This window comes from Ictidomys tridecemlineatus, chromosome 13 (genome assembly GCF_052094955.1).
Source record: "Ictidomys tridecemlineatus isolate mIctTri1 chromosome 13, mIctTri1.hap1, whole genome shotgun sequence".
In the NCBI taxonomy this organism is placed as follows: domain Eukaryota; kingdom Metazoa; phylum Chordata; class Mammalia; order Rodentia; family Sciuridae; genus Ictidomys; species Ictidomys tridecemlineatus.
Genome location: NC_135489.1, coordinates 91,064,295 through 91,091,223, shown reverse-complemented (window position 1 = coordinate 91,091,223; position 26,929 = coordinate 91,064,295). Strand labels below are relative to the sequence as shown.

The following is a 26,929-nucleotide window of genomic DNA, read 5'->3' as shown; positions in this document are numbered from 1 at the left end:
GGGTCAAGCCCTGCTGGGCCTCCAGGCTCTACACCTGAGCCTCCCTCTCCTCCCCTCCTGGGCCTTACATCCTCTGCCTCCCTCCGTACCTGCTCTAATTCAGCTTCTCCTGCCTGGACTGCCACAGCTCCAACCTCTCCACTCTCCTCCTTCCCACCCGTTCCTCGCTCACATCTTCAGTTCTGTGCACAACCATCACTTTCTCGGGGAAGTTTTCCTGAGCTCCTCTGCTTCCTGCCCCTCCTTGCCTCCATGGGGACTCTCTCTCTCTGTCTCTCTCTCTCTCTCTCTCTCTCTCTCTCTCTCTCTCTCTCTCTCTGTCTATTTCATTTTCTCTATAGCACTGAGGCTTAGGTAATGAATGGGTCTATTATTCATTTATTTAAATCATCTGTTAAAGTGTAAGCTTAAGGAGGGCAGGAGTTTTGTGTTTTCAGACTCTATCTCTGGAGTGGAGGATGGGGTCTGGCATGCAATAGGTACTCAATAACCATAGTTCCATAAATCAGCGTGAGAAACAGCAGTGTTGTGGCCACAAATGGGTCAGGAGGAGGCTAGTGGAGCCTCCAGGCCCCAGGAGACTCTTCTTTGCGTCTGCAACTATTTTCCCTGCAAAACACACCTACTGGAAACCAAATCCACTCACCCCCCAGCTTTTCAGTTCTAGGAGTCCTGACAAGAGGAGGCTTCAGATTAAGGATCAAGACCTGGGAGGCCAGAGGAGTGAGGGACCTGGGAATGCACTTCTCCTGATGGAGGTCAGAAGAGTCAGATGACAGGGTGGGCAGAAGACCACAGCAGGGGACAGGCAATGATGCCAAGCGGGGAATCCCAGTGCTGAAACCAGGCCACGGTGGGCAGGAGGGTGGGTGTCTCCGACTGACTGGTCAGACGTGACCTTGCTGAACTTCTGTTTTCTATTTTAGGGGGCAGGGCTGAATCAGGCCTTCTTCCTGGGTGGGGTTGTCGTGGGACTGTAGGAGATTGTGCATGTCGCCCAGAGTAATGCCCCACAAAGCAGGTGGCGACAGTGGGGGAAGTCGAGGTGGTGGCGCGGCGCGGTGCGGTGCGTGCCGGCTGCAAGCGGAAAGGAGGCAGGAAGACCGAGAGGAGGAGGATCCGGACCCTGCAGCAAAGTTCCCGCGGGCGGAGCGCAGCGGGCCGAGGTGGCGCAGCGCGGAGGTGTTCCCGAGGCGGGGCGGGGCGGGGCGGGGCGGGGCGGGACCCGGCGCCTAAAGGCTCCCAGGGGACTCGGCCCCGGCCAGCTAACCCGCGAGACTTGCGGACACGTTGAGGTCAATCTGTGGATCGGCGCGTCCTCCTGCTGCGTGTGGCCGATTGTGCCTGTCACCAGCACCTGCCGCCCGCACCTGTCACCTGCACCTGCCGCCCAGCGAGAGGCAAGCATGGCGGACCGGGCGCCCTTCGACACGGACATCAGCACCGTGACCCGCTTCGTCATGGAGGAGGGCAGGAAGGCTCGCGGCACGGGCGAGATGACCCAGCTGCTCAACTCGCTCTGCACCGCCATCAAAGCCATCTCCTCCGCGGTGCGCAAGGCGGGCATCGCGCATCTGTGAGTTGGGCTTCAGGCCTGGGGCCGCGTCCTGTCTGTCTGTCCGCCTGGGGATCTGCCTGGCAATCCCGCGTTTGGCCCTCGGGTCCTCCTGCTGTTCTGCCACTCTGACATCTGAGCATCTCTTTCCCTCTCCAGAAGCTTGCCCCGATGCACACAGCCCTCCCCTGTCTGTTGGCCTTAGAGGTGGCCACCTGGGGCCTCTTTCCCAGGCGCACCCTGCACCTCTCCTCTGGCAGGAGGAACCTGCCACCGAGTTCAACATCCTAGTGAAACCCCAGGGACTCAGGAAAGTGCTAGCTCAGGGCTTCCTTCCCTTCTTCTCCTTGGCCTCCTTCACTCCCTTTGGAACGGGGTCCCAGTCCAGTATCTCCTGGACCCCAAAAGTCCTGGCAGGCTGGGAGGAAGCCTGTCTGCCCAGGTCCTAAGAACACAACTATCCCTCTCTCTGGGAAGTTTTTCCTAGTGTGCCCCGTGCTCCACTGGCCCACCCCTGTCTAGGGCAATTGCCACACTGTCTCATAAGCAGAAAAAATTCACCCGGTGAGCTTCAAAATCTCTACCCATTTACAATAATGGTGTGTAAGGCCCTTTCTGGGTTAGTGAATAGTTTTAAAAATGTGTGCAAGTAGAATGGTTTCGAATGAGCTAGGAAGTGTTTTTCAGACTTCTGTGCACACAGGAGTCCTTTGTGGATCTTGTTCAGAGGTGGCCCTTCTTGCAGTAGGTCTGGGGTGAGGCCCCGGATTCTGCATTTCCAAGTAGTCCTCCTGTGGTGGGGGTTGCTGATCACCATTATGAGTAGTGAGGAGTCAGGGAACATGGGGACTCAGAGGTACCTCCTTGCAACCCTTTTGGTAAGCCACACAACACCCTTTGATTTGTTCTGGTGTGCACAAGTATTTGGTTCTTAATTCCCTTGAAGGATAGCTGGGTTTTCAGATTGTCCATACCCCTTCCTGACTTGTCCCACACCTGTGGACACTACAAAATGACACAGGATGCCCATAGCCGGTCCTGCTACTTTGGGATGCCTCCCTAGATTTGTTATAGCTCCCCAGCAGTGTGACCTGGCTTCTGTTTTCTGGCAAGCTCTGGTCCCACAGAATGGGTTGGTTGAGCCAATTCTTAAGAAAGAAGCGAATGGTCACATTTATATTCCGAAGTCAAGCAGGGCCAGGTATGTTAAGAAAGGTGACGACTCTGTTATTATTGTACTCTCAGCCCCTCCTAATAATGTGTTTCTAAGGATTCTTTGCTTTAGCAAACAGATTTAATTTACAAGTGTCGGTGGCCTCAAGGCTTTAGCCCTTTTTAAGAACGAGGGTGATTTGTAAGAAATAGCAGTTCCATTTTTTTTATCTTGTTTTAAAAACATGTCAGTACCCTTTACAACCCAAGAGAGACTCAGGAGCACAAGATCTGCTTTGAGGTGTCCTACCTTTTAAGCAACCTCAGATAGCAGTACCTGGGAAAAGGGGTGCTAATTATGACCTCATAAGATGTGTACTTCAGACTTGATAGATGTGAACATGAGTTTTTTTTTTTAAATCACTGTTGTTATAAACTACTTAGTAAGTTGCACTAATTTATACAAAAAAAAAAAATCAAACCATTCAAAAGAACACAAAGGAAAAAGTGAAACTACCCCATATCCATTTCCTGGGGTATCCACTGTTGACAGTTTCCCTAGTATTTTCCAGATACTTCTTTACACTCATACAGATTTATACATGAACACATGTTTACATATTCCTATATGCAAATAGCAAACACAACGGGATCATTCTTAACATATGTGTCCAGTTTGCCTTTTCATTTGACACGATATGGGAAAATAAGTTTGTGCTCAGGCTGACATGTGGTCAGACCGGTAGAAATACGACAAGATCTCCAGCCAGGTTTCCAAATTACATTCATCAGAGGCTTTGATGTGTTAGGTGGGGAGCCAGCAAGCCCTCAAAGAGCTTATTAGTGCTGAAGATTTGCTCTAGAAGGTCATATGCTCAAGGGAGTGGGTGCACACACGGGCACAGTTTGTGAACTCACTTACGATAACAACCCATTAGGAATCATCAGGAGTGTAAGGTTGGAGCCTGATGGCCACATGCTCTTCCTCTGTGCCAACCTGAGTTTGCCAGTGAAGTCACGTTCATTGCTCCCAGTAAGAGAGTTTTGAACTGAAGGAGGCTCATGGGCTACCTAGTCCAGTTCCCTTCTGTATAGCTGAGGACCCCAAGGCCAGGAAGGTGAGTTGACTTGGCTTGTGGCCCAGGTCTCCAGAACTCCAGCATGGGGATCTTCTTGTATACCATATGCTTTATTTGTTTATTTTTAAAGAAACCATTAAAGATTGACTGGGGTGTAGCTCCATGTTAGAGCATTTGCCTAGCAAGTACAAGGCCCTGATTTCAGACCCCAGCACCACCAAAAACCAAACCCAGACAAAACAAAACAAGAGTTAAAAGTGGGGATGGGGTGGTGGCTCAGTGGTAGAGCACCTGTGTGGCCTGTGCAAGGCACTGGGTTTGATTCTCAGCACCGCATGTAAATAAATAAAATAAAGGTCCATTGACAACTAAAAAATAGTTTTTTTTAAAAAAAGTTAAAAAGTTAAAACTCACCCAATTCTAAATCTCATTCATTCATCCCACCTTTGATGTGAATTAAGAATTACATCCCAAGGAGCCACCGTCCTTTGGCAAGCATGGCCTTGAAGCCTTGTACACTTCTGCTCCTCTCCACCCACCTGAGGGGAGAGTGCATTCAGATCTGTGCAGGAGGTGGGCAGCCTTCTGTTCTTTACAGTAGCCTGTAAGAAGAGCTGGTGAATTCATGGCTCAAGTGACAAAGTCTCTGTTGTCCCACTTCTTTGCATTCCTGGGGAGAAAGAGGTCCTCCACAGCCTTAAGCTTTGTGGCTTCGTGGCACAGATGTTGCTGGTTTCCTTTTGAACATGTTTCCAAATCACCACCTGAAGAATTCCTGGGCTCCACTTCATTTAACATACTGCTGCTGCACACCCACAAAGGACAAAGCTCCAGAAGAGACGGAGAGATGTAACAGCACAGACCTTACCACCAGAAGAACAAGCCAAGGCAAGAATTTGTTGTAGAACATAGGAGGACTTCTGAGAGATGCTGTCACAGAGGGGCCAGGACCATGATTCAGGCATGAGGGATTGGGGATCATCAAGGTGGGCTTCTGTGAGGACAGTAAGGGCAGCCACAGGCTGGGTGGCTGTGGAGCAGTTAGACTGGGCGGTCAGGTGAGGAAAGGTCCTGAGTGGGGAGAGTGTTTCTGGGAAAGCTGCTCATTCAGTTTGACCAGGGCCTGGAGTACACATGCTGGGGCATTTGTGGTGTGAAATTGGGGGTGTCCTGGAGGAGCATCCAGTGACAAGAGTGGCCTCTTTACACATTTGGGAGATTATGGAAAGGGAGAGGGCAGAGGTTTTTGAGTTGGGCAGTGGCATTATTGGAGATTAATCTAGGGAGAAGAGGGCTATAAGGATGGTGTTGGCAGATGAGACATTTGGAAAACCAGTAGCGCGCTTGCCTGGCATGCGCGAGAAAGGGGGTTCATGTAAGAGGCCATGAGAGCTGTGGCATTGGAGGAGTTGGGAGAACGCACCTGAAGGTGGAGTCTGAGCATGGACAGATGAGAAGGGCAGGGGGCGGGTATCAGAGAGCTGGTTCTGGCAATTGAGAGCACAGTTGCACCATCAAAAACCAAAACAGCTAGGTGCAGGGGCGCACGTCTGTCATCCCAGCAGCTCAGGAGGCTGAGGCAGGAGGATCATGAGTTCAAAGCCAGCCTCAGCAAAGGCGAGCACAAAGCAACTCAGTGAGACCCTGTCTCTGAATAAAATACAAAGTAGAACTGAGGATGTGGTTCAGTGGCCAAGTGCTCCTGAGTTCAATCCCTGGTGCCCACCTCTCCCAAACAAAACAAAGTAAAACAACAAAACAAAGCCATACAGACGACAAGACCCAACTATATAAACACACAAGCTCCTCCAAGGCAGAGCTGGTTTTAGAGGCTGGGGAAGGGTGAAAAGATGGTTTTGACATTATGAAAATGTTGAACTTGAGGTATTGGAGAGCTATGCCATTGGAGATGTCCAGCCCACAGTCAGATGTGCCAGTTGGGCAAGAAGTGCCTACTAAAGATTTGGCCACTGGACTTTGGCACACTTTCTCTGAGGCAGAGAAGAAAGGAGATCAGGACTGGAGTTAGCACAGCAGGAACTTGGGAGTGCATTTCTCACATTCCTGGCCCTTGATTCCTCTGAGAATACGGGCAGGCAACATAGCATTCCTGAGCCTCAGTTTCCCCACTTGTGAGATTGGGACAGCTGTGTTTTCAAACTCAGGGAGTTGTGTGAAGGTGAGCTTATAATCAGATACCAATGTTATAACTATTTTCCTGAAGGCTATTTTTTTCTTGGGGGGAGGATTGTTCTCTATATATTGCTTTTCATTTCTTAGCAGCAGGGATACAGGCTAGAGCACCACGTGGGAAAACAAATTTGCAATAGGAAACGTTTTCCTATCATGTTTTTGTTGGGTTCACAAGTTACATTTGCATGTGGGTTCTTCTTCAGGTGATAGAAGAAGATACTATGAAATTTCATCTTAATTTTGGAATTACAGGCCAGCTTATACATGCTTAAGCTTGCCTTCAGACTTGCAGTGTTGATGACATTAAACTAGTGGAGACCTTATCAGATTTATTTTCTCTTTCTTGGCTTATCTTCTGCACATAACCAGAGAGTGAACTATGACTTCCTTTCCATGAAAGTACAGCCAGCCCCACGTTGCCCTGTTTGCCCATTTTCAGCCTCCGTGAACACAAGCAAAGGTTGTTTTGATGACCTTGAAAGCTGCTTGGTCGGCACCTCTTCACCGTATTTCTGAACTAACCCTTGGATGCTCCTGGCTGGGTGAGTGGTTGGTCATTTACCATGGAAGCAATCAATAATAAACCACTGTTACATTGGACTTTAGTGATAAGGATTAAATAATAAGCCTTGCTTTTTCCTGGATTGGGAATTCTGAAGATGAGCTTGGTTCTTGTGCTCACTGTCTAAGCTGTTGCTGCTTACGTTGTCCTGTTGACATCAGGAGGAAATGGTCCTCAGTCCGTGCACCAACCAAGGAAGTCCTGCAGAGCTTGTCTCAAGGTGAGGCAGGCCCTGGCTCTGGTCCACATGTCCAGTACTGTCTTCAGGATTGCTGTGAAAGGCAGCTTTCCTTGTTTATCAGAAATCACCTGTGAAGCATCACAGATTTCATGGCCCAGAAACAGCACATCCTATTGTAGAAACCATATGCAATAATCAATGCTAACATTTAATCCAAATTTCCAAGGATTTCAAAATACTGAGCAAATTAGGCTTCAAGAAATTCCCTATTCTATGAATTTCAGTGACTTATAGTACTTTTTCAAGTTTTTTGGTGAAGTTTACAGAGAACGTAGAAGATGAGATATTAAGGACTGCTTCTCAAATTGAATTTTGGCCCCTAAAGTTCCAGGAAGAAATTTTTTTTTTTTGATGTTTGTCTCTAGGAATTTGAAAGGGAAAGGTCACGACACAGAAGCCTGACTCCTGAGGGGATTTTCCCCACTTTAATTAGTTGGGCTGTAGTGCCAACTAAATTGAATAAAATGGAAGTGAAATGTCACAAACATCTCAAATGAAATATTATTCTCAGTGAGAGCTTGTACGTAAACTTGGCACACTTGTTCTTTTGTCAATTACTTGTGACAACAGCTCTGCACTGGCTGTCACCCCAGAAGTTGCCTAGAAACTGGTTTGGGTGGTGTCACTCCCATCACTTCCTCAGCAGAGCCTGGGAGGTCTGAGAGCAATGGTGGGTGCCACTTTAGGGAGGAAGTGCTTCTCTGAGCCAGGGGCATTGCAGGTGTTATCCATCAGGCCTTCAAACTTGGCCAGAAGCCGTCAATCAGACGGTTTGGACAACTTGGTGGAGGTCCCATAATCGGGAAGAGGGAAAGGCAGAATCTGAACACAGATCTTTGGGGTGCTGCATCTTGCTAGGATCCTACCTTGCTTCTCATTGTGGGTGTGTTAATGCTGAGGGAACTGGGCATGGCCATGGAACAGTAGTATTTCTTTCACACTTACCTACACTTTGACCTCTGTCAACTCATGCAGTCCTCTCTAAAAGCACGAAGCAGATGCACCATATTCCATGTGACAGAGGAAGCACCAAAGGTCAGGGGTGCAGAGTGATCTGCACAGGGCTGCTGAGCATGCGGCAGAGCTGGGATTTGAACCCCCATTGTCTAGTTCCAGGCTGCACATGGCCTTGACTGCCGTGTCCTGCCGTCTCCTGGTGCACTGGCTGGAGGGAAGGGCCACTTGCCTGCCTTTTATCAGGAGGTGTGTTAATCTGCAGTGGTCGTGTCAGGGATGGGGGTCTTGGATGGTAGGTTTTGACGATGCCATTGGGTTGAATGGAGTTTGTAACCTTAGATGTCCTTGGATCCCGTATTATTCTCTAAATTAATCCATTCATTCCAGAAGAGTTTATGGAGCACTTACTGTGTGTGGGCATTGTTCCAAGTGCTAAAGATACACAGTGAGCAAAATATTCTCTTTTCCAGGCTCAGGAACTGGAAGGCCTTTCTTCTCCCAGAGGCCCCTTCAAATGTACCATTTCTGGGAGAGAGTTTCTGTCCTCAGAGATCATTCACCTTGTGCCTGAGCTTCAGGTTTAGGCCCCACTAGAAAATAAACCAGATAAATGAAAACAGTGATCTCAGGAGCCCCTGTGCCCATCCCCAAGCAGAGAGCTGTGTGTGGGAGAGAACGTCCTGAGACTGGCCCAGCGGGAGCGCCAGAGCTGGAGGCTTTGCCCCCTGGCAGCCCCATGCAGGTTGGCCACATCCTCTGCAATCGGGGTTAGAATGGCACTTCCAGGACTGGCAGCCAATCTTTCCCCCCGCTCCTAGGGGCTCTTGTAGGCCATGAGACCAATGCACCAGAGATGGCTCCTCCCAGCCTGTGGCTTCTCTGGGTCCTCTCTGACTAGGGTGGAGAAGAGGCCCTCTCGCCCTAACATGCTTAGGGGGGGTCATGTACTGTCCCTGATGCTGGTGGCCCACTCCTGGAGATGTTACCAGACTCCTGACATCAGGGAGACACTCCTGGAGCCGGGGGTCCTCAGTGTCCGTCTGGGATCCTCAAGTGGTTGTCCGTCCGCACCTCTTTGGTGGTCCGTGCTGACCACCCACCTACACGGACAGGTTTCCATTTTCAAGGCAAACACCGGAGAAGTGGATGAACCCCTCCCTGCTGCTTCCAGAAGTTTCCCCCACCCAACAGTTGTACCTATTAACTTGCCGCATACATATCAGGAGCAAGAATAGGTCCCTCGTCAATCAGCTCTGCTCTTTCTATTTTCAAAACCCCTTTAATTAAAATTACCCCAAAGAGGATGTGTAATTATGTATTCGTCTTATAAACTTCAATCGAAATCCAACACAGAGAGTTTCCAAAATACATCCATCACCACATGCTCAGCGCCGTCCCCTGTTCTCTCTTCCAGTCACTTTGATGAGGATACCTGGGAAGCGAGTATCCTGGGCCTTCTGGAATAATGCAGTTTAAACGCATGCCCCAGATGCTTCAAGCTTTGAAAGCCAGCTGTGAGCCGCACATGCCTGAACAGCTGCATCTTGTGACATTGTGCCCTGGTTCAGGGCCCTGGGTGCTCAGCTGGTTTCCTTGTGCTGTGGTGTGTAGGACATTTAATTCCATGGCCTGCAGAAGTGGTCAGCGGCTCTTGGGCCTTGGCTGCTCCCCGATTCTCTTGCTTGCTTCTCACTGTACCTTGCGGGAGGCCACACGTAGTTTTTCTTCTTCCATCTCTCAAGCTCTGACATTTCTGCTTAAAGGCCCAAGGAAGAGAAGCTCGCCATGTGGTCTCTCCCTGCCGTAATAACTCCCATCTAGGACAAACTCCTGTGGCCGATGCCACCGTGCAGTGGGATCAACTGCTACAGACCCCTTTTCTGGGTGGGGGTTGGAGAGGTGGCGGATCCCAGGGGTGCACAGTGTGCTGAGGTCCACCTGCTCCTTCACTGTTACAGCTTCTTTCTCTTTCTCCACCAGTTGTTAAGGCATGGTTGGCCCCAGGGAAAGGTTCCCCAGGTCAGGGTTCCCCAGATCCCTGCAGCCCCATTTGCTGCCTCATTCTGGCCCCAAAGAACTGACCTGAAAGAGACCCAGGTGGCGTGAAGAGGGCTTCCTCTCATCTGGGGTTCACGGCTGGCATGGAAACTCCTTCCAAACCAAGACTGGCTCTTGGCCTCTTGAGTCTGCCTAGAACTTCCATTTGGGGTACATCGCTGCTTTGTCCGTAAAGCCCTGGCTCAGTGGGTCAGGCAGAGCCCTGGAGGTTGTCGCCAGGTGTGAGCCTAGGCCGTACCTGCTGTTGACTCTGTAGGCAACTCCTCTGGCTCTGTCCATGTGGTGATCAGAATGTGGAGAGGAGGCCCTTGCAAATCTATCCCTTGAGGAATGATGACTGATCAACCTGCACAATTTGATTATTTCTAAGGGGATAAAGTCCATGTGCCCTTCAGTTGAGGAGTTCCTGGAAGATATTTCTAAGGGCTTTCCCTCGTTGCTAAGTCACAAAAGCCTCACCTGCTTCAGCTTTCTATTGACGAGGACGAGCATTGCCTTGGAGACTTCTTGCAGCCCCTTTGAGGGTCCCACTGAGATGCAGGGGGGAAGCCGGGGTGAGCATTCATCCAACCACAGCTGCCATATGGCCGTGGCTCCCTGATCAGCGGCGAATGGAGCTCAGTGAGGGAAAGGAGAAGCTCAGCCCACCGTCACCCTCAAATGCTGAGATGTGAGTCACAGAGTGTCCAAAAATCGTGACACAAACCCAGACGTCATTCCTACCCACATGGCAGCATTATTGGTTGGCAGCTTAGCAATTCACCCTCCTGAGCCCTGCTTTCATGTCACTTTCCTGGGCTCTTTCAGAGGGTTTCTTAATGCCAAGGCCCACTGGGAAGGCCCCTCCAGCCACACGTCCTAGGAAAGCTACACAGTGAATGACTTTTGAGCTTGAGGGGCTCAGACTAATCTCTCTCCAGAAAGGTCTCTCCTGTGTCTTTCCCTGAGCTACAGAAGGTCGTGCTCAGTGTTGGGGAAGGGGACATGAGCCAGGTTTGCTCACTGCTGCTCCAGGATCCTGAGAGGGGCTCCTACCCACAGAGAGAGGCCACAGAGGGTCCCAGAGGGTGGCCAACCTGTCTACGATGGCAGTCATGTGAGCCTCAAGAGACACCAGTCGCCAGCAACTTATGGGACCCTCACCACAGGCTTCATGGAAGTGGCTCTTCCCCAAACACGGCCAACAACCAGCTGCTTCTTCAGGTCCTCTGCCTTTAGGGTTTCCCCGGCACCACTGGGTGATGAAGTGTTAATGCGGCCAATGTGAGTGGCCGGTTCTTGCAGCTTTCTTCAGAACCCTTTTCCCCCAGTAAGTGTCTGTTCTGTTCTTACGGAGAGAGCTTTCTGGAGATAGATTAGTTTGAGCCCCTCAAGCTCAAAAGTCATTCACTGGAGGGCCTTCCCCGTGAGCCCTGGCATTAAGAAACCCTCTGAAAGAGCCCAGGAAAGTGACCTGCGGAGCTGAGGTCTGGACCCCTCTCTGCCCTCAGGCCCATGTGCTCGTCGGTCAGCACTGTCTTCCCTTCTGAATCAACAGTGACTTTAGGGTGGATATCCAGGCTGGCCGGGGGGTGGGGGTGGTCACTAGTGGGGCCAGCGACGGGGGGAGGTGTTTGGGTTGGTGGCTCTGGCACAGCCCCTCTGGTCCACCCAGACTTGGGCTGCTCTCTTCCACCACCGTTGGCTTCACAATCGAGTTCAGAAAGAAATAATGTGGAAAGAGAAACACAGCCCAGAGACTCGTGGCAAGAACACTTGGTCTTTTGCTCCTGACACAGAGCGACAGGTGAAAAGAGAGGAGAGGAGGCCAGTAGGGGCCAGGGTGGACGCTGCTTCCAGGCTGGGAAGATGCCAAAAGTGGAGGACACTGATAAGGGGATTGATGAGACCACTGGGGAAACCCCCTGGAGACAGTCGCCCAGGCTGGGCATTTGGGTTTGGATGGTTTTTAGGGTGGACTTCATTTTGCCAAGCCAGACACAAGCAAGTTATCCTTTGGGAAAATGTGTCTTCAGGAGAGGAAGCAGTCGCACTCACAGGAGTATGACAATTGTTCCTGATCCCCCAAGGGTGCAGTTGGACCCTGACCTCCATGTGCAGCTGCTGGGCATCTTCAATGCTGCTTCTCTTCATCTTTCTCTTTGTCTTTGCTCACCCAGGCTCCTGTCTCTTCTCTGCCTCCTTCTGGGTTCCATCTCAGGCCATGAAAACCTGCATCTTCTCTCATGCTAACAAGCCAGGCTGCACTTGGGACAAGCCCCTTGGATTCTGGGAAGTCTACAGTTACTGACTTTCAGGTAGCTTAAAAATAAAGCAAAAGCTCTGGGCTCCCTTATCCCCTAGGATGCCTTCTGGGGCCACAGGGGCCACCAAGGGCACCCAGGCTGCAAGCCAGAGGGAATGACCCTCCTCTGCTCTGGCTGGGTGGTCTGGAGGGACCCACACTTGCCTCAGAATCTGTTTGGTGGTGTAAAAAATGAGGCGGTGAAACCAGTCGATGTCCACTGTCTTCCAGGACCTTATTTGTTGTGCAGCTGTAGAACCTCTTGGTAGCAGACACCTTGGGTCGCTCTGAGCCAGGCTTCCTGCTTGCTGTGTCTCTCTGCTGATTCCTTTAACCTGTGCAGGTGGGGATAAAAATGGGTTCTTGGACAAAACAAAACATAGAGTAATAAATGGATGCACCTCTGTATATTATTAAAATTAGCATTTCATGGGGAAGTGCGATCAGGGAAAAATATTTTAAAAGGCTCTTTATGGGCAACCCGATGTGAGTAAAGAAGAGATGGAAGCATGTGGATCTGACCACAAAGGTGTGCAGGCTGGGTGACAGGGAGTTGGTCTTGAGAGTGACAGTCATCGGAGTCATTCTGGGGCACCCATCTGTCCTGGATTGGCTCTTCCACACCATGCATCTATCTTCTTTTCTTTCTTCTAAATCCTGCTAAACGCTCCCTTTCAGTGGGTGTGTGGATACGTCTGCGGATTCTGGTGGCTGTGGTTTATTTTTTTTGTGGCTTTCTTCTCTCTAGCTATGGCATCGCTGGCTCTACCAACGTGACAGGTGACCAAGTTAAGAAGCTGGATGTCCTCTCCAATGACCTGGTTATGAACGTGCTAAAGTCGTCCTTTTCCACCTGTGTTCTTGTATCCGAGGAAGACAAACACGCCATCATCGTAGAGCCGGAGAAAAGGGTGGGTCTGGAACCTCCTGCTCAGGGATGGAATGAAGCCATTTTTCTTCTGAGCTGCACAAACGACTACCTGTTTATTCAGACTGGACTCCCAGGAACCACTCTAGCTCCTTCCTGTGGTCTTTGCACCCCTTCCACCTTACTGCCAATCTCAGGCCCACTCTCCCTCACCCATGTGCATTCGTCCTGTGATCATGTGGGTTCTTCTCTCTCATGGACTTGCCCTTGGTCCTCACTTCTCGAGGGCAGGTTCAAGCCCTTCCAAGTCTGGCTTCCGTTCACTGCCTCTTCTGGGAATCTCCGTGCATCCAATCCCCAGCCTTCTCTCCTGACCCTCCTGCCCACGCAACCCCCTCCGAATTTCCCTCACTGATCTGTGCCTGGGAATGAATCATGGGATGCCTACCGGTCAAGGGAGGGAACAAATCATATTCTCTGTATCCCAGCATCTGTCCCGAGGCCTGCCACACAGCAGGGGGTCAGTGCCAAATGACGGATGGAAAAGATTGTGGAATGAAAGAGTAAATCCAGCTTTTACAACACAATCGTGATTATGATGAAAAAGACCCTGGGGACCAGACGTACAGTTGTATGGACTTATTACCTTGCCCCCAAGCCCCCAGATGACTGGAGACATGGAGTAGAACTAGAAAAGGAAATCAGAAGATGAAGAGACTGCCTGTCTCCGTTTTATTAAGAGGGTGGAGGACACGTCTTATTCACTGGCTTTCCATCATTCCTAAAACAGCACTACATGTCAGAGTCTCAGTTGGTGTTTTTCTCTGATGGACTTTGGCAGTTTGGGGCATATGCATTGAATTCATTTTTGAACCTTCTCCATCAGTCACCCCAAGCATCTCCGGCTGCCACAGGGGACACATTTCCATTTCCCAGTTTCTCCCACTAGCAGGAGGTGATTTGTGAAGAGCAAGAGGCCAGGAAATTATCTTAATCCGGTGCAGGACATTTAAAAACCACATTGAAGGAGGCTAACTTGAAGAAGGAAAATTCCCAGTGATGTGCTGAGAAACTGGCTCTCTCTCTCTCTCTCTCTCTCTCAAAAAAAAATCTGATTTGTAATATTTACTAGTCAATGATATAAATACATTAATCATAGACCGACTTTAAGCTACCACCATGACACCATTGAAAGCAGAATTAGATGTGCACAGTTAGCTCTTGAGAACTCATACCAGTCAGCTCCAGCATACCACTGAAAATCCCATTCAAAGAATGAATCTTTGGTGGTCCCATTACAACAGAGGGTCATCTCCCTTGGGAGTTACACTAGGGATATTGTTGACCACTGCAACCTCACAGGGCATTTTGAGATCTGCATGGGAAGTTTCTTATAGATCTGAATGCTAGGAAGGTCTTTGTTTCACCTAAAAAATTGTTTTTTCCCCTTACAAATAAGAAATTATTTCTAATCTTGCTTCTCTTTTTTCTGTGGCTACCAGGACTCTCAATCCAAAATCATAATTAAACTCTATCCATGACGTAGGAAATTATGACTTCTTTATTTGTAGTCTATGGCCTCCCTGTGCACTTCCTATTCTAAATGGTATCTTCTCTTTTGAATTCTCTCTCTCTCCTCTCATGTCTTCCTTGACAGAGTGAAAATAAATGATTCCCATTTCTTAAGCTTGATCTACAGGCACATTTTGACTGCTTGGTGTAAATTCCCAATTTTGTTACAGTATTTAAAAAGTATTTCTTTTTATTTATTATTATTATTATTTATCATTATTATTTTAATTGTTTATCTCTATTCTCTGCTCAGGGTAAATATGTGGTCTGTTTTGATCCCCTTGATGGCTCTTCAAACATTGACTGCCTCGTGTCCATTGGAACCATTTTTGGCATCTACAGAAAGGTAAAATGGGATCTATTAAGCCCCTGGTTTTAGATCAAAAACAAAAAAATTAAGGTGGAGAATCTGATCCTGTTTCACTAGGGGAAGCATCTAGAACTTATTGGATGAAAGTCTGAGGCTTGAGTTGATTAGCAAGTCACCTTCTAGCTTTTCAACATTAATTGGATAATAAAAATCCATGAAGTTGTTTTCTAAAAAATATGATAGTAAAATGTGAGTTGGATCAGAAAGATATTTCACTCTTTTAGCTATATCTTTCTTTTATGTTAGAAAATTATATTTTTTAAAAAAAAGTTTCATGATGATACTGTGTGAATTGGGAATTGAGAGTCTGACAGCAACTGAGATTATTTATGTAAAAATCATCCTTTAAGTCCTGTAAATCACTGCTGAAATTATATGGCCTATGACCAAAGAATAACCATTTTACATTTTTTTAAAGGGTTGAAAAAAACCTAAAGAAGATCATTTCATTGGTCCATGAAATTCACGTGATATTTACTTTCCACCATTCACAAGGTTTAATTGGCACCGGCACATTTATTTACATATTGTCTTTGGCTGACTTTTGGGCCTACTGAGAGGGGCAGTGGCAGTGACAGAGGCTGGGTGACCTGTAGAGCCTGAACTATTTCCTCTGTCTGTAGAAAGGGCTTGCTCCCCCTGCTGTGGGTCCTGGAGGGCACACTGTGCAGCACAGGACGGGTCCCTCCCTGAGTCTTGGAACTGCCTGACCTGGGCAGTCACTCCACCTCCAAGAGCCTCTCTCCTTCTTTTTCTTTAGAGTCTGTGTGTATATGAAAGAGAGAGAGAGAGAGAGAGAGAGAGAGAGAGAGAGAGAGAGAGAGAGAGAGAGAGAGAGAGAGAGGGAGAGAGGGAGAGAGGGAGAGAGGGAGAGAGGGAGAGAGGGAGAGAGGGAGAGAATGCTCAAGTACAGAGAAAGTGAAACATAGGAAGAGTGTCTGTGTGGCCACCGTAAGACAGTATAAAATGGGCCTCTTGGTTTCAGTCTTATTTATTTTATTTCTCAGTTTTGCAGTGTGGGGGGCAGAACTCAGGGCTAGTTGCATGCTAGGCAAGTGCTCTGCCGCTGAGCTGTGCCCCCCGCCCAGCTCTTATGTATTTAGAAATAGGACGGCTCACAGGTGGCAGCTGTGCCATCCGGTTTCTTCATCTCCGTGGATGACGTGGTTCATTCCACTGAGCCATATTTCAGGTGATGAAGGCTGGAGCTTAGTCGTGAGACCCAGAGTCCCCTCTGCTTCTCCAAGTGACGCATTGTCCACTGTTGCCCGTGGCTTCCCGTTCCGTCCACGTGGAAGGTAGCAGCACCGTGGGACAGTCGTCATGGGTCACTGGATGAGTTTTCCTTTGCCCTGGGGGACAGCCAGGTGCGCTTCAGCATCAGTGTGCGTAACAGGAGGTTCCGACGACCCTTCTCCCCCAAGGCAAAGGTGGTGCTTTCTCTCTGGTCCCATTCATGCCCTGAAACACACCATTCCTGCCCTGGCCACGGAGAGACAAGATTTTCCCCGCGGGACACCAGGTCTGTACCTTAGCAGGAGAGGTGTGCTGCAGCTCTTCCACGTGCAGGAAGACCTGTGGTTGGTGATTGTCTGAGCATTCAGGGAGACCTATCCTGCTTTCTGCAGAGGTGGCTCTTGCTGGGACTCAGCTCCTTGGTGCACATGCTCAGTGGAGAGCACCCATAGCTGGGATCAGGCCTTGTCCACGTGATGACTGGAAAGAGGCTCAAAAGGACCTTGACAGCATGTGGCCCAAGGTTCTAGCTGTTCCTGCTGCAGCTCACCCTGCTTCTGGCTGGAGACATGTGCACAGGACAAATTCTCTCAAGGCATCAGGCCACACCACGGCTAGAATATTTGTCCAAATACTGAGTTGTCTGTCTCGTGATTGCTCATTTGGCTTTTCGGAGCATCACCTGAGATTCTTTTATGTGTTTGGAAACAGCTTTCCTACCCGCCTTTTTTTTCTCTTCTTTGAGTTAAACACCTTTCATCTTTCTATTGGAGGCGATTTTCGATCTCCCTCTAGCCTGCACTCGCTCCTGGACACACAAATTGGCAACATACCTTGAAACTATTCAGTCCCCACAACTGAAAGCAGAGCTTCAAAAGGAGGCTTTAGTGGTTTTCACTATGAGGAAAGACCTTTGCGACATGACAGTCCCTACCCCCACCCATTTCTGCCTTTCTCCTTCGCCACCTCAGGCGTCTTCCCTGTGCTCTTTATTTATTTATTTTTGGTACCAGGGATGGAACCCAAGGGCACTTAACCACTGAGCCACATTTCCCCAGCCCTTTTTTTTTTTTTGTATTTTATTTAGAAACAGGGAATTGCTCAGGGCTTCGCTAAATTGCTGAGGGTGGCTTTGAACTCGTGATCCTCCTGCCTCAGCCTCCGGAGCTGCTGGGATTCCCCTTTACTCTTTATGGGAGATAACACCTACAGCAGATGGAACCTTGGGTAGACAATGGTAGGGACTAAAACTTTATAATTTTTCCAAGTATTTTGTGCCCATGACCCTCTTCCCCAGGCATGTGCAAGAGGATGGACTGCACACCCTGGGAAGAAAGGCATGCCGTGCTTGGGTTTGGAGGAGCAAATTCATGCTCTGGGAAGGGTGATAGGCTAGAAGAGAATTCCTCCCAATCTAGGATTCCATGTGTTTATTTCCGCTTTCTTTTGGGTATGTGGGTGTCATAGACAAGTGTTTGGGTTCCTTAGTCCCATGCAAGGAAGGCCCTGTGGGAGAGTGTTCGGTAACAGTGTTTTGGGGAATTGGTTGTTTATGTTTGCATCTTTGCTGCAGGAAGACATGAGGGTTCTGGGCCAGGGGACTCTCCAGAGGACTCGGCCTGAATGGAAGGAGAGGATAGTTAGAGGCCCGGGTCCTTCCACTGTGTCACTGGATTCAAGGGAAGCAGTTATTTGTTAACCTCTGACCTCAGATAGGTGGTCCATATTGACAGAACCATTAATCTCTTTTTTTTTCAAGGTGGGATGCTGGCAACACTTGCCATTTAGGGAAAACAACTCCAATTTTGGATCCTGGGTTGAGTCTGCACTATCTGGTGAATACAAACCAAATTAAATCAAGTAACTAGACCATTAACCAACCAACCACCCAGGTGAAAACCATGGGCAGAACTGACGGAGAGGATTGTTTTTATTTTTTCCTTTTATCGGAGTAGTTGGTTCAAGAGTCACCTATGGCATGTAATAAAATGCAGATCCCAGCACCCAGCCTAGACAAGTTGGCCTGGTAAGTCTGGGCTACAGCCGCAGAGAACGCGTTTTTCACAAGTACCTCAGGTGATTCTGATGCAGATGGTCCATGGGCCACACGTTAAAAAGCTCTAGGAAGAAATGACCTGGACTCTGTCTGCTGGGAACCTTGCTCTTCAGCTCCTTGGTAGAGACACTCTCAGCTTCTGCGATCTCCAGCTGCTGAAGGAGTAAAGGAAATTGGAGGAAATTGGCCATTTTAAATTTTTTTTAAAAAGTTCAGGCAGAGAGCATCAAACTTAGTTTGTTTAGGGCTATTTTGAGGACGGAACATAATTATCAATAAGAAATCACGGATTATAAGCCACTTTTTAAGTCATTTCCTTTCTTATTATTAGATAAACTGGGTCACATGACTCAGTGCTTTGAATAAAAAAATAGAGTCTATGTCACATTCTAAGTGTAGGTATTGTTGGTTAATTTGTATGTGTGTGTGTGTGTGTGTGTGTGTGTGTGTGTGTGTGTGTGCGTGCGCGCGCACACATATGCATGTGGGCTATACTGGTTCCTGATGTAAAATGTGTTTCTTTTTTCTTTCAAAACTGACCACAATTACTTTGGGATATCATGTGATGCCTGCTACATGCACACATTGTGTAATGTTTAAAGCAGGGCAAGGGTGTCTTTCTCCTCATTTGACATTTATTTGTGGTGAGAACATTCACAGTCCTTTCTGCTGGCTTTTCTGGAATATACAGTCCATTATCATGATCTGTAGTCATCCTACCGTGCAGGAGAACAGGAGGCTTGCCTCTCCTGTCTAACTGGGACGGTATCACTGCCTAACCTGTCTTGCTCTCCTTTCCCCTCCTCTCCAGCCTCTACCCACTCTCAACCTCTATGAGATCAGCTTTAAAATGTGTTTTTTTTTACTGTGGGTCATGGTCAAAAGCTGGGCAGCACCTGCCTTCCCTGCAGTGACTCTGGGGAGGTTTTGCAAATTCTGAGTATTTCTTGGACACGAGATGATATGACCACACAGCCTGTGCTGTGACTGGCAAGAGCTCTTGAAATTGATTTCCTCCCAGACTCCCTGCCCTGCAGCCTGGTGTTAATTGGTTTAAATAAAGATGGAGTAGGCAGGTGAAGGACATTGATGCCCATAATCAGATTAAATTAGAGGGAGCTGGCAAGAAGCATGCTGTTTTTTTGGAAGTGATAATGGAGAGATGAAGGATTATCAAATTAGAAGAATGGGAGGAGGCCCCTGATTGGAAAGAAGCATCCAGATGCAGGAAATTCAGGGTCTGGTGGGAAGGCTGCCGTGGTAATGTAATAAGGATGTGACGGATGTGGAGGACGGTCCCTCTGGGAAGATGCCTGCTTCATTAGGAGAACACCTGGACAATGCATCCTGCTAATGGTGGACCCAGAGAAAAGATCCATAAAACCAAACAAAAACATGTTTTGTTTTTTTTTTTTTTCCTCTAGCAATCCTCGGGTGAGCCTTCCGAGAAGGATGCTCTGCAGCCAGGCCGGAACCTGGTGGCGGCTGGCTACGCGCTCTATGGCAGTGCCACCATGTTGGTCTTGGCCACCGAGAGTGGGGTCAACTGCTTCATGCTGGACCCGGTGAGAGGGCGCGGGGGAGGCTGGGTGCTGGGTGGTGGCTGGGAGTTGGTGTACACTGTGTGTGGGCCAGAGGGATGGAGAGGGCAGGGTGGGGTGGGAAGGGGAGGGAGATGAACACGGGAACATGACGGAGGTGCGAAATGGTGTCTGTCCAGAGCACAAGCAGGGTCTTTGTTCCAGGATGAAGTCTTTCAAACGGCCACTGCTCCATTATTCCAATGACTCAAAAGCCCGTCGTGCCCAGGAAGGCCAGATTGCAGGGGAGGGCGGGTGAGGGGCAGTGGTAGGGACTGGGGTGGCCTGGAGAGGTCCAGCAGCAATTGTAACTATTTGGGAACAGAGCCCCGGGTCTTGCCAAATTGTACAATTTTTCAAGGAACACTGGAGTTTGAAAAAGTGTCATGTTTCTAGATGTGTAAACACTGCACCAGCCAACCCAAACACGAGGGTGGACAGGTGGGGCCTGTGGAGGGTCTGTGGGCCACCCACCATATCCACTGCTAGTATTTCTACCTCATTCACCGGGAGGGGAATTCGTGAGGGGAAGCGGTACCCCACAGTGTCATGTAACAGAGGGATACCCCGTCTTCAAAATAGCTTCTTCGAAAATAGCCATCAGGGAGGATGGCAAGTTCAGGGCCACCTGGGAAACTTAGTGAGATGCTGACTCAAAATAAAAAATAAAAATGGCTGGGGGCGTAGCTCAGTGGTAAACTGCTTGCCTAGCAGGCGTGAGGCTTCAGGTTTGATCCCCGGTCCTGTGAAAAGTGGGGAAAAAACCCCCAGCAGTTCCCAAATGAAGTTGATTTTGTATGTGTGTATGTGTGTGTGAGTGTGTGTGTGTGTGTGTATGTGTGTACCAAATCTCAGTTCACCCTTGCAGTTTTGATAAGACTTTGATGAACTCAAGGAAATGAAAATAAATGAAGGGAATGAAGATAACCCCTTTGTCCACCACACAGAGAAAAGTTACATTATAGAGAGGCCAGGGTGCGGCTCTGAAAAATGTTCACTCATAGCTTTAATTTATGGACAGTTGCTTCTACGTGTCCATAAATTTGCCCATCATTTATTCAATCAAGTAGAGGATACTTTTCACAGGACTGGTAAAATTAGGGAAAGGAATCTCTTTTAAGTATTTGGTGCCACCAAGCCCACCACTGAACCCTGCACTCACAGGACTGCTTGTCCATGAGTTGACACATTCACTATGCACTTGGTCTAGGGTGCCAGGGGGGGGAAATTGGATTTATAAGTTTCTTTTAATTTTAGAAATGTCTTCCTGTGACATTTAGTGTGTTTTGTGCTGACACACTAAAAACAAGGTATGAAGTGCAAACTGGAATCCTCTGTGGGTCCGGTTGTTGATAGGGAGGCCCATGGGGGTAGTGTCTGGGTATGTGTGGCAGGTGGTATTAACCAGAACAGGGCCATTTTTGATCCATGCACTCTTAACAGAACTGGACTTTCACCTCCTTGGAAGCATGGCACTTAATAAATAAACAAGGGCAGGGTGATAGCACCAGTTAACAAATGAGATGATGTCAGGGGGAATTTGTGGCGGAACCAGAGCAGAGTTCAGTCCGTGTCCAGGACCCAGCTCTCGTCTCGCCTGGCCAGCATCCACGGCTTCCCCACGTGTCTTTCTGGTGCTCCCTCTGTTACCTTTGAGTCGTGGACATGTAGGGAAATCAAATCTCTTCTTGCTTCCTGATTGCAGATGGGGTCTCCAAGAGTAGGCTTCCGTGTATCTGATGGTCTTTTCCCTCCTTAGGTCTAAAGGTTTGCAGGAACAGGGTGGGTTGTTGTGAGAGTGTACTGCCAGCTGCCACCTGCGACCTGATTTGTACTCTTCCTCTCACTGTTGCCTGAGGAGGGCAAGCTGCCCACCTGGGAGATGCTGAGCACTTCCTCCTCTTTGTTTTGACTTGCTACAAGGACAGGCTGAGGGTTTCTGCTAAAACCACTGCATTCCTAGCAGGCTTTGACTTTTGAGGAGCTTTTGTGTCTCTGGTCTCCATTCCTGGGAGTTTCCCGCTCCTTGGCACCCTGGTTCCTCAGCCTAGATCTAGGACAGGGTGACTGAGCTCTGCACGCAGTACCTATTGCCTGTCGTGCTTCCTTTTCTGGATGCTTTTTTTTTTTTTTAAAAAAAAGATATTTATTTACTTATTTTGCTTTATTCATTATAAAAGAATGTTCCTATATATTTATGGTCAAAATTTTTGGAAGTGGAAAAATAAAAAAGAAAAAAAAAAGTAAAAAGGAAGAGTCACCTGTAGTGATACTATCAATGACCACTGTGAATTCTCCCTCCCTTCCTTCTAGTTTTAACAGGAACCAATCTTTGTTATGGGAATAAATGGCTGGCCTCGCTTCTTAACTCACCTCAATAGAGCACCTGCCCTCCAAGTGGGCAGAGCCCCGCCCCCCCTTCGCCGGGTCATCTTCTCCCACATAGGCGTCCATAACAATCCTTATCCAGAGCAGCAGGAGTTATGGGCACTCCCCCCCACCCAGTTCAGGTCTCCTTTGAAGAACCAAAACCCCAGAGGCATCTGCTCAGTGCCGGGCATGTGGGAGGAGGTGTCTGAGATACATTTTGCACATCAGTGAGCAAAGGTGCCCGAAGTTGCATATTCTGGGACTCAAAACTCGGGGTTCCACTTTGTTCAATAGAAACACACAGACAGCCAAGACAGAATGAAATGCCAGCTCAGAGACTGTGGTTCTGCTGTTGTCTGTCTTCCTGAATCCCAGCTGCCCTCTGAGACAGCTCAAGTGCAGTGGGTACAAAGGCATCTCTGATATTGCTTTGGACACACAATTCTTCCTCTTTCTCAAGGTTTGCTGCTGTTTTACACATTTCTGCTTGCCCTATGTCTGCATGGTTTCTTTCTTATTTTACGGAAATCATTTGCAAACAGTCAGAAGTCCTGTTTACCACCCTGTTGACTTCTGCAGCAACCCTTCGCCTTCCCTCTTGTTTTATTTTATTTTACTTTTTTGGTCCCGGGGATTGAACCCAGGGGTGCTCAACCCCTGAGCCACATACCCAGCCCTTTTTACATTTTATTTTGAGACAGGGTCTTGCTAAGTTGCTCAGGGCCTTGCTAACTTGCTGAGGCTGGCTTTGAACTTGCAATCCTCCTGCCTTCGCCTCCCTAGCACTGGGATCACAGGTGTGTGCCTGACTTTTTATTTTATTTTTTTGCAGTCCTGGGGATTGAAACCATGCTGCTCTGCTGATGAAGTACATTCTCAGCCCTTTTGATTTTATTTTGAGGCAGGGTCTGGCTCATTCGCCCAGGCTGACCTTGAGCTTGCAACCCTCCTGCCTCAGCCTCCCCTGTCACGGGGATCCCATTTCCTTTTCACTCATTCCCACCGCTCTCTCTTCTCTCACCCTGCCTGCAGTTCTTGGGGCATTTGGCAGGAGTCCCCGGTGGCCTGGGGATGAGGTATGACCATAGGCCACGCACCTCCCCGTTCAGCCCGGCCTGGCCACTTGACACCTTGATCTTCCTGGGGGAGGCTGCTTGAAGGCTCTCTACCTTTCCTTTCTTGTTTCAAAGGCCATTGGAGAATTCATTTTGGTGGACAAGAATGTGAAGATCAAAAAGAAAGGTAACATCTACAGTCTCAATGAAGGCTACGCGAAGGACTTCGACCCCGCCGTCACTGAGTATGTCCAGAGGAAAAAGTTCCCGCCCGTAAGTAAGGGGCAAGGGGTGGGGCTGCGACAGTGTTGGGGCCTTTGGCACCAGGGGCAGCTCTTGGGGGAGGGGTGTCCCCTGAGAAGAAAAGTGACCTCTGGGATTGAGAAGGGCCCCGGGTCTTATTTGGGACTCTTGATTTATGTGGAAACCCACTGATTCATGACTTACCCTGCTTTGTGCAAAAGGAGGCAGGTTCAGAAGCAAACTGGATTTCAGCCTGTGCTGATCTGTGATTAGGCTCTCATCCGGGTGCTGGGAGCTGGAGTTCTTGCCCCGAGATGTCAGAATTGGAGTGTTATTTCAGCCTTTGCCACTTGCTCTTTGAAGAAAATCAGGATAATTATAATGTCAACCAGATGAATGTGTTTCAGGTGACAAAGCATTTCTACCTGTGGGTACAGAGGGTACAAAATGTGGTATTTCCACCCAGGCACCTGCCACGTGGTGGGTCCTCCAGGCCCGTGTCTGAGATGGGCTTCTTTCTGTCATTCCGAGACAGAGTGTGTGCTTCCTGGCATCTCTCTAAAGAGCTTACAGTTGGTGAATAAGAGGAGAAGGAGGACAGGCCATATAGCGGGCTCCATGTGGGCATCGCTCATCTTGTGGTACTGGGGATTGAACTTGTGGTACTTGGTTGAAAGCCATCGACAACTGCTATTTTCTCAGGATGAAACCCTAATGTCATCAGCATGACATTCAGGGTCCTCAGAGCGGCTCCAGGCTTTCTCCTCTTTCTCTGTACCCTCCTTGATGCCCTCTGGTGCCCAGCCCTGGCTTGCACACTCCCCCAGGCCCTGGGTGGCTGGTCTTTGCAGAGAGCTGTACAAATTCTCCTGCCATGAAACGCACAGTGTGGCCCTGCCCAGCTCCTTAGCCTGCTCACATCCTTCCCAACCTTGAGGTGCTGCTCAATGGAACAGTTTTTGTGATGCTTGCTCCGACACCTTGGTCAGAAGGAACCACATTCACTTGGGGGCTTCTTCCTGTAATTTGACCTGTGGGGAGAGGGATGGGAGGCTGTTTCTGTTATTCTATTTTCTGCTTCTTGAAACAGGATTTTTCATTGCATTTCTTAGCACAGCTCCATAGCGGCTCCATAAATGATTGGAGTCAAATATGCATAAGAGACATAAAGAGAATGGCCTTAATTTTCTGCACCCCTGGTTACTATTGTTCTCTCTTTGTAGGATAATTCAGCGCCCTATGGCGCCCGGTACGTGGGCTCCATGGTGGCCGATGTTCACCGCACACTGGTCTATGGAGGGATCTTTTTGTACCCTGCGAACAAGAAAAGCCCCAATGGAAAGGTGAGAAAATTCCCCAAAAAGTGATCAAGAAGGAGTGGATCTCATTTTTAGCCTGGGGTATTCGACTTCATGTGAAAGAAAGATTCAGACAGATTGAGGTCCTCTGGTTGCTGCTGAAGACGTCTGTGGCACATTCTTTACTAGATTCAAGGTAAAGCCAGATGACACCAACTACACACACAAACACTCTCTCGAGAGCCCTTCCAGGGCTACAGCAAAAGAGAATTGATGGGGCTGGGCTGTAGCTCAGCCGTAGAGCGTTTGCCTTGCAAGTGTGAGGCACTGGGTTCCATCCTCAGCACCACATAAAAATAAACAAATAAAAATAAAGATATTGTGTCCATTTTCAACTAAATAACAATAATAAAAATACAATTGATGGAGTTCTGGTCAGGAGGGGACTGAAAGGGCTTGGAGCTTCTGGTGGGTACATGGTTTGGCTTGGACAAAATGAGTTTCACTCATAAAGTGAAGCAAAATGGTCCAGTCTCATTACCAAGGAAGCAAATCAAATATATATATCAGAGGTCTTTGATCAATTTCAAAAGGCATAAAATAGAAATAACCAGTGAGCCTGACATTTGCTGCCTTAAATACGAGAACTTTTAGGGAAGAACAGAGTCTCTGGAGAACATGGAGCTTTCCCCAGGACTTTACTGGTACTAACGAGACATGGGGTGGGCCAGGCTTTCTTATGATGGCCAAGGAATACCCCTTTCTCTACACAAAGTGACAATGGCTTCCTTCCCCAGGATTATGTCCTCTTTTTTTAAAAACATTTTAAAAAATTAGTTGTTAATGGACCTTTATTTATTTATATGTGGTGCTGAGGATTGAACACAGTGCCTCATGCATGCAAGGCAAACGCTCTACCACTGAGCCACAGCCCCAGCTCCCTCTTTTTTTTTTAATGTGCAATAATGAATAGCAAGAAAGATCCCCTTAGGATAGTTAGCAATTGCTATATTCACATCTCTGTGTATGGCACTGGGCGGCCAGGTACCCGACGGCATTCTTCTTTACTTGAAACCCCAGCCTTCTGGGGCCACAGGTGCACTCCAGCCTGTGTGATTAGCCTGCTTTCTAGCACTTGGCTCTAATGCCTCAAAAATTGCTCTTGAACACAAACATAGAAGCTCCTCCTCTTTTTCCATTTTTTATTAGAGTCTGGAGCTGACACATATATGGGAATCAAGTCAGGAGACATCTGCACAGAGCTGTCTGCTCAGAAGGCAGACTGCAAGAAAATGCATATTAGGAAAAAAAAAAGTTCATATTTAAAAGTAATTGCCAAGATGTGTAACACACTAAACCCCAGCCCTGGAGCCATGGGAGGATCGTAAAAGGAAACACAGAATTGCAAACAATGTCACACTGTTTGGAGGAGCCGGTCTGTTCTCCAGATGTCTGCAGCCAGACACTACTGTGGATTTTTAAAAATGCTTTTAGATTCGGCAAAGCTCCATCCCAAACACACAGAGAATCAGTCATTAAGTCCAGTTTCTGTGCTATAAAGAGGAGGGGGCCATCAGTGCTGCCAAAATGTCATTTTGTCCTGGCTCCAGGTGGTCGGCCTCAAAGTGGCTTCGGGTCGTCTGTTGCTGGCGGTTTTTTCTCCGTAGCAACCAGGGGTGGGAGGGAAGTTTTGCAACCCGGAGGAGGGGAAGAGTATGGGTTACCTTGGGACCTCCCAGCAGCTCTGCCCCGTTGGGCTGGGCAACAAGCCCCCCTCTCTGTTCAGTGACTTCTGGTGTGAGGACGCCAGTGTCGGGTTCTTGTTTTCCAGCTGAGACTACTCTATGAATGCAACCCGATGGCCTTCGTCATGGAGAAGGCAGGGGGACTGGCCACCACGGGGAAGGAAGCTGTGTTAGACATCGTTCCCACCGACATCCACCAGAGGGCGCCGGTCATCCTGGGGTCCCCCGACGACGTGACCGAGTTCCTGGAGATCTATAAGAAGCACTCTGCCAAGTGAGGCGCCCGCCTTGCCCTCACCTGGAGGAATGGCCTCCCTCTCGGCCCTGGTCCCCACCCTGCCCGATTGTGCATTCCCAGGCAGCACACAGAAAGCACGGGGCACCTTTACCTAACCCCGTGGGCGAGCCGGATTCCGAGTGGAAAGAGGAGAAATAAACTTCTCTTCCTTCCTTTC

General features: G+C 48.7%; 1 protein-coding gene and 1 long non-coding RNA gene across 2 annotated transcripts; one reads left to right on the top strand and one right to left on the bottom strand.

Moving 5' to 3' along the window:
• The first annotated feature begins 1,240 nt into the window (after positions 1–1,240).
• On the top strand, positions 1,241–26,929 carry Fbp1 (fructose-bisphosphatase 1). The gene is made up of 7 exons (XM_005334887.5): positions 1,241–1,576; positions 12,830–12,992; positions 14,775–14,867; positions 19,608–19,748; positions 23,324–23,461; positions 24,655–24,774; positions 26,561–26,929. Exons 1-7 carry the CDS (start codon positions 1,407–1,409, stop codon positions 26,750–26,752), a joined length of 1,017 nt encoding a protein of 338 aa, XP_005334944.1. The 5' UTR covers positions 1,241–1,406; the 3' UTR covers positions 26,753–26,929.
• LOC144369986 (uncharacterized) lies at positions 15,867–16,790 on the bottom strand. The gene is made up of 2 exons (XR_013429871.1): positions 16,422–16,790; positions 15,867–16,243 (listed from the first exon to the last, which is right to left on the bottom strand). It is a non-coding gene; the product is annotated as an uncharacterized LOC144369986 (long non-coding RNA).